Source organism: Manacus candei, unplaced genomic scaffold, assembly GCF_025592945.1.
Source record: "Manacus candei isolate 608988 ecotype Guabito, Panama unplaced genomic scaffold, ASM2559294v1 h1tg000017l, whole genome shotgun sequence".
Lineage (NCBI taxonomy): Eukaryota > Metazoa > Chordata > Aves > Passeriformes > Pipridae > Manacus > Manacus candei.
This window is the reverse complement of record NW_026138065.1, coordinates 27,043,640-27,058,339: the sequence shown is the minus strand read 5'-3', so window position 1 is coordinate 27,058,339 and position 14,700 is coordinate 27,043,640. Positions and strand designations below refer to the sequence as shown.

The window sequence follows — 14,700 nt, the reverse complement described above, 5'->3', positions numbered from 1 at the left end:
ATGCAAAGCGACTGATGTCTTTTACCAGTTTTCTGCTCAGTATGGCACAACTCCAAACGCTGTCCTTTGAAGGCAGAAAAACAAACCCGAAAAATAATAAAAGAAAAATATAATTAAGAGGCCTTGATTAAATGCTGCTGGTACCTCTAAAATATGCAGAAATAATTCTGTGGACTTTACCACAGTCGGATTTCAGCTTGGAGCTCTGATTTTCATTTACAAAATGTCTACTTTCAAAACATTTTTATCTAGTCTGAAGTTCTTTCTAATCTTTAGGCAAAGGGTTCCTTCTGCAAATGAGTTGAGGTGCGTAGTAGCAGTACCCTACAGATGTAAAGCCTAATTGCCTCAGCATTATAATAGCATTGGTACATAGTGAATGCAGAGTTTCAGGGAGAATACATGTGGCAAGTTAATAAAATTTTAGATGAAGGCCACAGTGCAGGAGTAATATTTCGCCTAGCCAGAGGATGAAAAGTTATGCATTGCTATTTAAAAAATATAATTGGAATGTTAAATCTATTTCATGAATGAAAGTACATTGACCTTTAGAGGGAGGAATGACTCATTTTCATCCCTGTATGCCCCTTCTTAACATATGCTTCCCACCTTTGCATATGTAAGTAGCAATTAGTTCTCACGGGAAGTTATTTTATGGGCATTTCAGCTTATTAAATTTCCTAGGTAAACTCACAAGAAACCCAAGAAACCTATTAAGCAACATCTGTGGGTCAGGTGCCCTACAGTGAGTGAACTGGTTACCTGTGGCATTAACATGAAAAAAACCCAAACACCAATGCAGGATTTGGGTGGAAGGGCTCTAGATCACTGTGGAGCCCACGTGAGTGCAGAGCACTCACTTTGGACTAACCTAAACCCAAGCCTACCCACACTGTATTATCTGCAGGATGGATTTGCCAACAAGGCCCCCACAAGACTTCTGCACAAGACATGTATCCTATCTGATTGTGTAATTTTAGCCCGGCAGCAGAGGATTACTTGTGCAAGGGGTGGTCAGTGCTAATGCTCAGTCACTTCTTTAGTTGCCAGTACTCTGTACAGACAAATGGTAGGATTTTTCTCCCAAGGAAGCTCAATAACCTGTCCAGAGTACCTGCTACAGAGACCCACTGTAGTTCAACACCATATAGCAAATCCTGTAATACCAGAATTAAATCTGGCCTGGAATGCCCTGACAGTAATGTTCACACTAGCTGCTTAATTCCTCATGGGAATGTACTGGGTTTGATTAAATTCTTTTGGGAACGGTTTCCTTGGAGGTAGGGTGGAATTTCCAGTCAAAATTAAGACAATGAGAACAGATCCAACAGCAACCTAGTAGCTGAGGTTCACCTAAACTATGAGAGATCTGCAACACTGCCTTCCTGTCCAAGCTCACCTCTCCCTTCCTCCGCATTTTTTGTTGTGTGTTTTTCCACAGAAATGAATGAAAATATTTTTTTTTGTCCCAGAGAAGCATTGGGGGAAAGATAAGAAGACAATATTCATTGCAAAAGCCTTTTCGGGGGGGAAGACTCTCTCGTACCAAATTTTGAGAAGACCAAGCTGACACAGAAATGGTAGATGGGCTGAGGATCACAGTTTCTCTAAATGGAAGCATTTTCTTGCAGGAGAAAATGTTCCCACAAGGATGAGTGTGAGAGAAATCTGGCATCAAGAGTATTTGCAGGAAAGCCCTATAGAAGTTCCTGTGAACTTTATGGTTCGTCTGTAAAACAGCAGCAGCCTGTAAGTTGATCCTTTACTAGTTCTTCAGTAACAGACTGAGATAAAGTGCTTTATGCTTTGTGCAAACATGTTGCTAAAAAGGGAAAAGGTTCACTCCAGTTAAATTTATCTTTAAGCCAACATCTGAGAGTATAACAGTTAAAGGCAATAAAGCATTATTTACAGGACACTGTTGTCAACCCTAAGGTCAATGAGAATTCATCCCCTTGCAATTTTTTTCTTATCCTAAAATATAATTCATTTGCCGCTCATGTGGAGGATAATTTGGCAAAAATAATTTAGCAAGGTAATTATACATTTTCCTGGGAAGTACTGCAATCATTGGCACCTCCAGCAGAGGAGACGGGGGAAAAAAAAAGCCAAGTATGCCAACATAAGTGAAACAGCTTTACATTGTTGATGGAAGGATTGTGTTGTTTGAAATCCATTTCCAATTAGCTTAACCAATGAAGGAAAGGCTAGATTGCCTTAGGAAGGGCTTTAGTTAAGCCCTGTACACATTAGCTGCAATGGTGTCAATAATTGCTGGAATCTGCACTTAGGGGCTGGTGGATGCTGTTCATGCTGTTACCACTGTGTCAGCACATCCTGCTGTCGGCAGGGCTACACAGCACAAATTTAAGCCCAGCAGTGACACATGGTGTTCACACAGGCAGCACCTTAGCCAAGCAGTAAGAATGGATTTCTAATGTTGTTAAACAAACCCACGTTACAAAAGCAGCGCAAAGCCACGTAACAGTGTGACTACACCAAGGTGTTACTGCTGAAAAAGCAGAGTTGCAATTTTATAGCGACACAATTTAAGCACGTTAGCAACCTTGATGTAGAATTCAGGAAGAGACCAGGATTTTTACAGATTATGAACAGCTGCCAGAAGTTATCACTTTGATATCGATAAATGAGGTCCATATTCCTTCCCTCTGCTCCTCCTTTCCCTGCATCCCCTGTGATTGATTTTGCATGACTGTATTGCAGTAAGAACAGCAGAGCTTTGTCTCCAACATGATTTTACAGGGGCATAGCTTCCTACTGATCTGGAAAAACATGCATTTCTTCTCAACAGACACAGTAAAAGCCTGTGAGTTTTACTAGCTTTGGTTAAAGCTCCATCTGCATTGTATTCACAAGGTCAGAGCAACTGTTAGTTCACATGTATACCCTTCACTCAGGTTAAAAACACACCTTCATACTTTAAGACAAATGCATGTCCTCCAGCTTCCTCATTGCTATAAGTACCTGAGTCAAGATGGCATTCAAAACTAAGGCCGAAGAAGGAGATCTGTAAATCAAAACAAGTGCTAATCACAATAAATTCCCTAAACAGAAAAAAAAAGGAGACAGTAGGTTTTAGTGTCTTTAATTTTTAATTATTCTTTTTTTACGGCAATGGAGCAAGGCAAGACCTGCTAAAAGGTAGGGTGTGTTGGCCTCACCTAGCCACCTTGTGGTAGAGAGTAACACCTCTGTGTTATCCCTGCCAGATCCGACACAGGAAGAGCAAACCTGGGTACCTCACTTGAGCCCCAGCTGGAGGACTGACTCACACCCAGCCTGCTCGACAGTCTGCTTTGATTTTTGTTTCAGGCAGCAAGGAACAACATGGGTTCCATTTGTAGTTCTTCAGGTGGCTATCCCGTCTTTTCAGATGAGCATCAAAAATCAGTTGCTCCAACTCTGTCTTCAGAGCCCAGCACTGATTTCTCGTCTCTTGTGAATTTACTGAAGTATACTCCGTCGCCCATTAAGTAGGTGGCTACTCAGGGACACACCATTGACTTCTACACAGCTTCATAAAAGCTACCTAACTTACCTCACTGTGACAAATTATTTAGCCCCGCAGTCCTCTAGGTATTGTATTCTTTTAGTAGGAGAGGCTGGATCACAGCTTGTGTTAAAGGTACAAACATATGCACGGAATGGAAATTTCTCTTGATCACTGTCCCAAAGCAGAGCCCTGATTTGAGGTAAAGGAGCTGCCCTATACCCTGACTGCAATCACTGCCAACCAGAACCAAAATCCTAAACCAGGTTCTCTCTTCACAGAAGTACCAATGCTACATGAGCCTCCCCTGATGTACAACTTCTTGTCACACTGTAGCTGATACAGTGCAGTTCACTAAGGATTCTCTGTGGTTTTAAAAGAGATAGAAACTAACTCAGTTGCAGATACATAAAATTGAGAGGAAAACCTTTTTGCAGGTTTGTCTATCAGCCATCACCTTTTCTGTTTAAGAAAGAGGAATAATGTTAATACCAATAACACCAGTAGGCAATAATATGGATACCAGTAGCATTAATGTAAAAAACTGGGGGTCAGCCCCAGCTTTGAACACGTTTATGCTGTTCCCTAGTCTGCCTGCACATAACCTTGAAAATACTTGCAGCACTTTGAGGAAGCATCCTTTTTTAAGATTAAGTTTCAAAGAACATGATCTTGATGTCCTTCGGCTAACAACACTTTAACCTTTGGGTCTTGCTTGCGGCTATCATACAAATTCTTGGCGTTTCAAAACGCCAGCGTCTCAGCACTTTCAAAATAGTCCTCCTCGCCCCACCGAAGCCTCTCGGTACATTTCGCACGGGTAAAGCGCAGCCTTTAAGGACAAGCCGTTTGGGGAAGCCGCGGCTGCTCGGGGGAGCTGCGCTTCCCGCATCCTCCGGGGCTGTCAGTGACCGGGACGGTGCGGACCAGCTGGACGCGTGTCCCGGCAGAGAGGACACACCGCACCGCCGGGACGTGGCGGGGGCTGGGCGGGGGGCGCTGCCCGGCATGCAACGCACGGCTCACCTGCCGTCGAGACGTGGAACAGGATGCGGGGCCGGGCGGCGCGGATGGCCGCCGACAGCCCGCGCTCGCTGCCCGGGAGGACGCCGCGGCGCTCGGGCATCAGCCGCACCCGCAGCCGCCCGTCGCCGGCGCGGAGCCACCAGGCGAAGAGCTCGGTGAGGTTGAACTCCAGGTGCGCCCCGCCGGAGCCCGGCGGCGGCTCTCCGGCGCAGCCGTCCCGCACGCTGCCCTCGCCCACCTCCAGCACCAGCTGCTTGGCGCGCCGCAGCCGCCGCCCGCCCGCCGCGGAGGACCCGCCGGGGGGCCCGGGCGGCGCGTCCCGCGGCAGCGCCCCGCGGGCGGCGCGGAGCAGGGGCGCGCAGTCCAGGCGCAGGCGGCACCGCGCCGAGCCGCGCCCCGGCGGGCCCAGTACCAGTTCCCGCACGTAGGTGCGAAACAGCGAGGGCACGACGAAGTCCACCGCCAGGCTCCTCCTCTGCAGCCGCGACAGGCCGGGGCTCTCCCGCGGCCCCGCCGCCCCCGGGGCCAAGCTCAGGGCGAGGCAGGCGGCGGCCAGGAGGCGGGCGGGCAACCTGCGCCCGGCCATGACCCGCGGAGGGTCGGCAGCGCCTCGTCCTGCGCCCGTGGAGCGCGATGCCGGTGCAGGTCCGCAGTAGAGGCCGGTCCGCCCGGGGAGCTCGGGGCTGCCGGGCAGCTCCGCTCGGGGAGCCCGGAGAGCCCGGAGAACCCGGAGCCGCCGCCGCTGCGCGGGCTTTGCCGGCTCCAACTACCCGCCACAACGCAGGCATTACCCAGCGAGCGCTGACGTCACGCCCGAGCGCGCCCGCCAGCAGCCAATGGCGTGCCCGGCAGCCCTCGTTATGCAAATGCCCGGGGGCGGGGCGGGCGGAGCGTTCATTGAGAAAAAAATGGCCCGGCGGCTCCCGGGCGGCCCGGGAGCGGGCGGGGGATGCGCCGTCCCGGGGATGGGGAACAGCGGTCCCCGGGGACGGGGATGGGGCACGCACGGGCCCCTGACACGGGGCTAGGAGAGCGGCCCTTTGCGGCCCGCAGGGGCAGGCCGGGCGCTCCGGGAAAGGCAGGGCTGGAGCCGCACCTCCACATGGCCCAGAGGGGCTGGGGGCGGGCACCGGGCGCCGAGCCCCCTGTGGTAAGGGGCTCTGGGATCCCGCGTCCCTCGCGTCTTCTCTCTGTGCAGGCAATGATGGACAGAGCTGTTCTCTTTTCTTCCTTTCCTTCCCTCTGTCTTCCCTTCCTTACCATCCTTCCCTTTCTTACCTTCCTTTCCTTCCTGGCTTCCTTCCTTACCTGCCTAAAGGCTGACGTCCGCAAAACAACCCTGAACGTCTTTCCCCTGTAGGGAAAAAAAAAAGAAAAAAGAAAAAGGTGAGAAGTAGGGAGGGGAAAGTCTAAAAATCTTAGAGCATAAGTCATTCTGAAAAACTGATCAAAATTCTTCCATTTCAGAATGAAAACAGCCTTAAGAAAGGTTCGTGCAACAATTTCCCCTTTTTTACCTTTAATAAATACAATATAATTACTGTAATTACATTAGTGCTGTGCCTTAGGATAGCTAATCATAACTCATTCATATTTCTGGAAGTTGCCTGTTTAATGACTTATTATTATCTCTTTAGTTTGATACTTAATGCATGTATATTTTTGTAATCCAGGTACTTTAACTATATAATCATTAGAGTGCAATTATTCTGTCATGCGGTTATTCTTCTGCTTATATCAAGTTAATGTTAATATACAGATATTGTGGAGCAGAACCACAGTGTAATGCCTCCATAATTGTAATGCCAGAGAGTCCAATTGCAGACATGATGCTAGAAAAGGGAACCATGATCTTTCCTGTACAGAAACATTGAGGAAGGAACTTCAGGACAATTACTGAAGGATTACTTAAATAATAGAGTTAATGGGGAAAAAAAAAAACACTTGTGTGCTGTATTCTGCCTCATACAGGTGAGCTAATTCAAAGCCCATTTTTAATACAGCGGCATTTCCCCGAATGAAGATAATGTGCTTTGGACATGCCCTTGTTTTCCCCCAGCTCTTCTTATTTCACAGTCCATTATATTCACTTCCCCAACATATGAATGCTAATCCTTCACTTTTCGGTTTTGCTGACTTTGGGTCTCAGTCTTGTCAAGACACTTGCTTAGGGCTGTGAGGTTCATTTCAAATTCTCCTGAGGCTGAGCAAAGACACCAGGCCATGGGTCAGGGAACTCTTGGGCTTTACTGTGGAGCCACCTTAACTCCAGCAACTAGCCCACTAGTGAGACTCCAAAGGTGGTGGCTGACAAGACCTGAAATTTGTACAATAGACTTCCACAAGTGGTGACTGACAAGCCCTTCATTTTGTACAGGACCCTTCTATAAGCTCTCACCTTCTCACAAGAAACATCTCCAGGGTGCTGGCTCACAAGCCACAACACACCAAGACTCAAAGGTGCTGGCTCACAAGACACCTCCTCCACTCCCACAAAAACCTGTAGTATGGAGTACAGAGTAAAATTATGCCTAGTCCTTCACAGCATGGATGATTTATCTCCCGAATTCCTAAAACATGCGTTGCAGCACTCAAAGTAGATTATGCCATCTGTTTAATTTGACCAGGCCTAAATCTATGGAACATAAAGAGGTGCATCCCAGAGTCCTGAGGGACTTGGCTGATGGAGTTGCCAAGCCACTCTCCACAATATTTGAAAGCTCATGGCAGTCATGTGAAGTCCCTGGTGATTGGAAAAAGGGAAACCTTGCACCCAGTTTTATGAAAGAATAGAAAGGATGACCCTGGGAACCGCCACCTGTGAGCCTCACCTCTGTGCATGGGAAGACCATGGAACAGATCCTGCTCGAAGCTCTACTAAGACTCCTGGAGGACAGGAAGGTGATTGGCGACCTCCAGCATGGCTGCACCAAGTCCTGCCTGACCAACCCAGTGGACTTCTCTGATGGAGTGACTGCAGCTCAAGCTGGACATGAGCGGGCAGTGTGCACTCACAGCCCAGAATGCCAACCATCTCCTGGGCTGCATCCAAAGAAGCAGGTCAAGGAAGGTGCTTCTGCCCCCCTGTTTTGCTCTGATGAGACCCCAGCTGGAGTGCTGCATCTGGCTCTGGAGCCCTCAGCACAAGAAAGACAGGGACCTGCTGGACTGGTACCAGAGGAGGAACAAAAAAATGATCTGAGTGCTGGAGCACCTCTCCTCCAAGGAAGGGCAGAGAGTCCCGGACTTGTTGAGCCTGGAGAAAAGAAAGCTCTCGGGAGACCTTCTTGTGGCATTTCAACACTTCAAGGGGTCTTAAAAGAAGGTTACGGACAGACATTTTAACAGGGCCTCTTGCAATAGGACAAGGCTTAATGTTTTTTAGCTGAAAAAAGTACAAGTTCCATACCAGATAGAAGGGAGAAATTTTGGACAATGAAGAAGCTGAACCACTGGAACAGATTGGCCAGAGAGGTGGCAGATGCCACATCCCTGCGAAATCAGGTTGCAGTAACTTGATCTAGTTGAAGATAACCTTGCTCATTGAAGGAGGCTGGACTAGGTGGACTTTAAAGGCCATTTCCAACCTAAACTGTTCTAGGATTCCATGCCTTTCTATTGTACCTTTTTCTTTTTTGAGCATGGTGGAATCACCTTCTGATCAACAGCCACCCTTGCTTTGCAAGGGGTTCCTCTGCAGAGGAGCCCCTCTGCTGCTGCCCAGGCACCACGGCAGGTGGGCTCTGGCTGCAGCAGGGCACTCTTTGGGCAGCCCCTGGCATCCAGGTAAGGCAGCCTGGACAGGGGTCCCCATCCCTCCCTCCCTCCAGCTGCTCAAGAGCCAGTGTCCCCAGGGACTCTGGGCATGGGGGACTGGGCTCTTCCTCCATGGCTCAGGCATCTGGGCCCAGACACTTGGTGGGAGAAGGGAACCAGTGTGGGGCAGAGCTCTGGCCCCAGCCACTGCTGTTGGAAGGCAGCTCCTTAGACAAGTCCTTGCCCTCCTCCCTCTCCTGCAGGAGCTGCTGGTGGTCCTGCACCAGCAAGGACCGACCACAGAGGGCATATTCAGGAGATGTTCCAGGGCGAGAGCCCTTCAGGAGCTGCAGGAGGGCCTCGACCATGGCACAGAGGTCACCATGGGAATCCAGCCTGCACTGGCACTGGCCCTCCTCCTGAAGGTGAGCGCTTCTGACCTGCAGCTGCAAGAGCTCCTGGCTAGGCTGGAATCTTCAAAGGCTCACCAGGAGCCCTTGGCATTGAAGGACTTCCTCCAAAGCATTCCCTCCAAGCTCCTCATCACGGAGATCCATGAGGACTGGATGGCAGCGATGCAAATGGCCAGCAGGGAGGAAAAGATCTGTCAGCTGAAAGGGTAAGCGTGGGCAGCAGCCTGGCTCCTGAGCAGGGACTGGGAAAAGGCTGGAACTTGCCTGAAAGGGGACAGTCTCCTTAAAACACATTTTTTTCTGGCAACTAGCTGTTGCTGGGTTGGGGTCGGGTTGCGGGGGAATGGACAGGGAGCCTTCCCTGGCATGGCCTTAGGTGAAATCAGAAGCTGGGAGGCAAACATGTGCTTCCTTCCTCAAGTGCAGAGCCTCAAGCGCTGGCTGAGAGCACCTGCAAAGCTGCACAACAGAGCCACTGGCTGTCCCTGCCCCGTGCCAACCTTGGGGGTGGCTCTGGGCAGCACGTGCTTGAGGAGCGTTGCCTTGCTGTTCCCTCAGGGTGGCCAAGAAGTTGCCGGCAGCAAATCTCCTCCTCAAGCAGCTGCTGTCCCTGCTCCAGCATATTGGGTAGCAACGTCTCCACCAGCAGAATGACCTCCAGCAGCCTGGCTGTCTGCCTGGGGCCAAACTTGCTGAGCCCACCCCAGGAGGAGCTGCTCCTGCCGGAGGCTGCGCTGGCTCTGAGCACACCAGTGATGTTGTCTGGAGCGGCCGCTGCAGCTCCCCACCCGTGCCAGCTGGGCTGCCCAGAGGGCCCTGGCAGCCTCCTGTCTCCAACAAATCCTGGCAGGGCACATGCCTGGAATAGCTGCCCCACGGCCACTGCCTTCCGTGCAGGGGCTCAGGAGGGATGGGAAAGGCTGCTTGACGTGTGTTCAGGCCCCTGGGCTGAGAGCACGGCTGGGACGTGTGCAGGTGAAGGTGCTGGTGGAGTTCATGATGGACAACTTTGATGCCACCTTTGGGGAGGAGATGGCTGGCCTGGGGGAGTCACCAGCACCCACCGACAGATGCACAGGTATGAGCAGGAACCTCCGGGGGGTTGTCACAGCCTGGCACTTGGGATCCCAGAAATCTCACCATCAAGAGGACAACTAGTGTAGGGCTTGGCTGGGTTTTCCTTTATGTCTTTTGCTTTCTAGACCTGTGTTTGGAGGAGCAAAGTAGCCCCACAGGCGGAGCAGACGAGGATCATCAGGCAAAGACCTTCCTGGATGCCTCCTCTGCCCTGCCACGTGTGTCCACAGAAGTCGGGGCAGACCCAGTGGTGGAGGCCAAGGGGGCAGAGGTAGGTCAGCTGCACAAACACTGGGACAACGTGTCCCACAGAGGCAGAAAGTTTCTGATAAGGCCCAGTAGCTGCTGTGCCTCCTCCTGACAGCCCATCCCTTGAGCCCTTGGGCTTCCTTTCTCCCCCCACAATGACACCTCCAAATGAAAGGTGGACAGGTGGTTTCTCCAACGCCTTAGGCACGTGCTTCATCAGAATACAAAAGACCTACAAATTCAAGCTAGAGGGGAGTAGCTGTCAACTTGAGAGGGCTTTTGCTCACATCCTACTTCATTCCAGCTTCCTCCAGTCTATTTTGGGGCAGGTGTACTGTGTGAGACGGGGATGATGCAAAACAGCATCTTCTCTGTGGAGCTGATGGCCATTTGGCAATCAGTCACTTCCTACTCCAGGCTGTCTCTTGCCACCTCTTACCTCCCAGATTTCTGGCTTAGGCACCTCCAGCTTTACCTCCAAACATCCCCCAGAGTGCAACAGAATCCCTGGCACCCACAGAACCACTGATGAGCCTTTCAGCATCCAGAAAGTAAAGTGAGCTTGCGTTGGCTCAAACAAGAACTGACTCCTGGAGATTGTGGCTTTGCCTATCAAATGCAATTTTGGGGGTAAAGGTTTGCAGGCTGCTCCCAGGAAAAGAAAAAGAGAAGGAAAAGACGAAGAGAGGAGGCCTGGCCAGAGAGATGGAAGGCCAAGAGGAAAAGAAGAAGGGGAAGACAGGAAGAAGACAACAAGAGAAGCATAAGAAGGTCCAGCAGCTCAAGAAGCCCAGGTGTGTCCCAGGCTCTGCTGTCCATCTTCCCCAACTCTCAACACTGCCCTAAGTCAGCCCAACTCCCTGGCAAGGGCTGGCAAGGGGTGGTTCTGAACAGGGCTTGGCAAGATCGGAGAGGAGAATTGGAGGCACAAAAGGCAGAGATCATGGGCTTAGAGAAGAACAATTACTGGAAACAGCAATGAGATAAGAAAAGGAACAGGAGCAGCAACAATACTAATGCCAGAAGGTAGAAGAAAAGAAATGATCCACAAGGAAAAAGCCCTGATAATAGACAATACCAGAGCTCTCCCTCCACCACATTTTCTTGACTGGAAGGAACCCCTTCTGCCTGCAAGAGAGCCCCTTTCCCCTGTCTCCAGTGAGGATGTAAGGTGGTAGAAAATAACCTCCATGTCCTAGTCCTCTCACAGCTCCTGCAAACAATTTATCTTGTCAAAAAACCCTGTCCTGGCCAGAACCAGGACATCTAGTTTTTCTTGATTTCCTTGGCTTAGTAAGGAAGGGGGTGGAGGGAGGGACATGTATCACAACTTTCCTGCTTCAACAGTCACAATGTTTTGCTACGCCTGGTCTTCCTTCTCTTAGAAGAGGAAGACAACTGGAAACAAACTGAAATACAGAGGAGTGTTCTGTAACATAATATCTGACACAGAAAGATTTCAAATCAATCCGTTTGCTTCTATTCCTTTGAGGTCAGATTACTTACTGGAATAAATGCTAAATGAACTGAATTAAATCCAGGGCCACCAGTCTTTTCATTCAGCTTCTTCTTTTACTCCAGTGGATAGTCATGTAAACCTGTGGAACTCTGCCTCAGTGTCACATGATAGTGAGAATGACTAATTTTGCAGAATATGGTATGCTGAGCACATGAAATGTTCTAAAAATCTCTACAAACAGTTTATTAAGGGTGTTTTTCCTCCTTCCACAGATCAATCAGATTTCCATCAAATGAAGTCACTGCTGGGGGACTTTTACAGTTTTCAGTTCTCAGTATTTTCCTCTGGGATTCAATCAATTTAAGCCTAATGCTGGGCTCATTTTGGTGATTAGTAAGTCTCCTATTGACTGTAACTGGGTAGACCCAGGGCGCACTTCAGATTTTCAAGTCATGTACAGAATAATTTGCTACAGATAATGTTACAGAACCATTTAATTGATTCTTTTATGCTCAACATCTTGCTAAGATAGACCATGTCTTCTCAAATACACTCTTTGTCTTGGAAATTATAGGGGCACCTCACTGACCTCCCTCTTAACTGGGAAGTTAAAGTTGGCCCCAATGATAAGTAAGGCTGGCATGACTAGAGGATTTGCTCTCTGATCTCTCCTCAGGACGAGATAAAAAATCAGTGGTGGCACACTGCAGCCTTCCTCCACACTCCCCTTTCATATTTGTGGGTGCTGTTACCTAGGGTGGAATCAGTTACTCTCATCTTTTTAGCCTCTGCCTTCTCTACTACATTTGGGGAAAAAAAATTAAAAAAACTGTTGATCAGGATAAGGGTTTAGGTTGTGCCTCACCTGGGCATATGGGAATTTGTTTCTGGTCAGTGTCACCGGTGCAGGTGATGTACAGAGACCCAAGTGGCCTTGGGGACAATATGGAAAAAGCCCTGAGATGCCTAGGGACAAGACAAAAAGAGGGTGATCTTTGACTGCATTTGTGCAGTGATGCAGCCTTGCATTCCTAAAGCACACATTGCATTCAATGAAACAGTCTGTATGTGCTTGAGGAAAAAAGTCAAAAAGTAGGGTTCTGAGACTAGTTGCAGATAACAGGCTGTTATTTAACAGTCCCAAGGAAATTAGGCAGTGCATCAAAGCAGGTAGATGTGTACTTTTCCCACCATATTACCTGGTTTCATTCCCACAAAACACAAAAAGGTTAGAGCTGAAAACTGAAATGAAGAGGCGTCTTTATTAATAGGCTTTAAATGAAACAGGAACAGCTGTTAATACATCGGAAGAGAAAAAGTGAAAATGGGCCCATTAATGCATGAAGAGAGGCAAAGAAATCAATGAGGGATCTCCAGTGGTTGAGTTGCTGGTCTGCTTTTTTATCTCCTTTTTTTAATTGGTCTTTGACAGGGAGAGTGGTATGGACAATTGGGAAGGAATAGAAGCCTGGCCAATACAGCCGCTAATGAAGGCCAGGTAAGGAAAAACTTTGTTCACCTGAGTGATAGGTTGGGATCAGCAGATCTGGACAATATGCTTCCCAGGTTTTTAATTTAGCTAATGAATTGATTCTGTCGCTGGCAATTAATTTTGAAAAGCGGAGGAAAACCAAGGTAGTCTCAAAGGCAGAGGTTGGGGGGATTAAATACAGTACTAACCTTTACTGGGAAGAAAAAAAGTCACATTGGTAGGTCAACATTTCAGCATCAGCAAAAAAGTGAAAGAGAACAAGCCAGACAGGGGACTTCAGTGGAAGGTGCGAGAGCTGAGTGTGTGACACCCATGGAAGACAAATTCTGCTGACAAAAGACTCACAATCCTCAAACATTAAAATATTTGTGCCAGGAAAACTGTTTTACCTGTTGGGGCTCTAAGTGCAACAGTGTAGATGTTGGAAAAGACACTGTAAGTTTCACACATCTAGCAAACCTTTGCCAGAACTTCCTGGGAAATATTACTGGGGTAACAGAGCTGAGCAATATCACGCGGCCTCAAATCAATCAGAAGAGTGTTGGAAATGGAGTACAGTGTGAGGAGGATGGGTTTATAATATACTGAGCAAGCAAAATTGCTTTGCTTGAACACTTCTGCTTGTACTTAGCTGAGAAGGTAAACAGAGTCAGCTCCTTAGGCAACACTGCTTTGGGAAGGCTTCACCACAGTCAAATGTGGATATCGTAATTTGGGCAAGTGTGTAAGAGTGTCAACAAAGCAAAAGTAGAAAAATATTGTTAAGGAACAAAGCCAAGCTATATGCAAGGAGATCATGTTTAAGAACAGTGTTTTTCTGCTAGACTTTGGGAAGAAATAGTGACTACTGAGTATCAGCACTCCTAGTGGTTTACAGGGGGAGATGCCATTTATGTTTTCCCCCTCCCACTGAGTTCCCAATACAAATCATCTGTTATCTGTACTCTGGGAGTAACGTTAGATCCAAGGTGCAGTGGCAAGGCCTCAAGGCAAACTGTCTGTACACAACAACAACATAAAAGAGAGAGCTGAGGATGGGGACCATTCCTAGATAAAATTTTCTGTCTCTAGACATACCAACTTGGAAGGAAGAATACTGAAGGAACTAGCAATGGGATTGGCAATGCACATATTGTTTGGGACTGTGTAGAAAGAGAGCAGACTTCATGGAGAAGCAGCCACAGTCCCTCCATGCAGTGTGATCTTGCTCCCTAAGCCTGCTGAGCTAAACTGCCTGATAGGCATGTTAGACCAACGGGATCCAATTGACAGCCCAACCTTTCCTTTGGTAGATCTTCCCTCACTAGGGTTAGGCTGAACAATTGCTGATCAATTAGCACCTGATTTATGAAAAGCGTGGCTGATTTCCTTACTCATTGCCTTGCTGCTCAGAGTCCTAGAAAGTGCAAGACTTTGATCCAGAGCTTGTAACTGAGGGGCCAGATCTGAAAGCCTGTAAATCTCCACTGTACTGACTTCAATGTAGCTACTTTGAATTTACACTAATGAGGCAGAGAGTAGATTCTGGCTCTTGCTCATCACTTTGTAATCACTCTGACTCCCTGAGACAAAGGCAGTGAATCAACAATACTCATTATTTCATTTACTGCTTTGCTTAAGCTACCTGCCCTTTCTTTAGCTATTGAGTGTTTCTGAAGTAGCCTTCCATTTGGCAAGATAAAGCATAATAGCCTCTTTTATTACCTTCGTTTTTTTC

At 48.5% G+C, this 14,700-nt stretch overlaps 1 protein-coding gene across 1 annotated transcript in view; it reads right to left on the bottom strand.

Moving 5' to 3' along the window:
* The window catches only part of ALK (ALK receptor tyrosine kinase), a 302,985-nt gene extending 297,660 nt beyond the window's left edge, over nt 1-5,325 (bottom strand). The window contains 2 exon segments of the mRNA XM_051783577.1: nt 4,538-5,141; nt 5,143-5,325. Of these exon segments, the coding sequence (XP_051639537.1) occupies nt 4,538-5,141; nt 5,143-5,325 (787 nt within the window).
* Nucleotides 5,326-14,700: the final 9,375 nt, after the last annotated feature.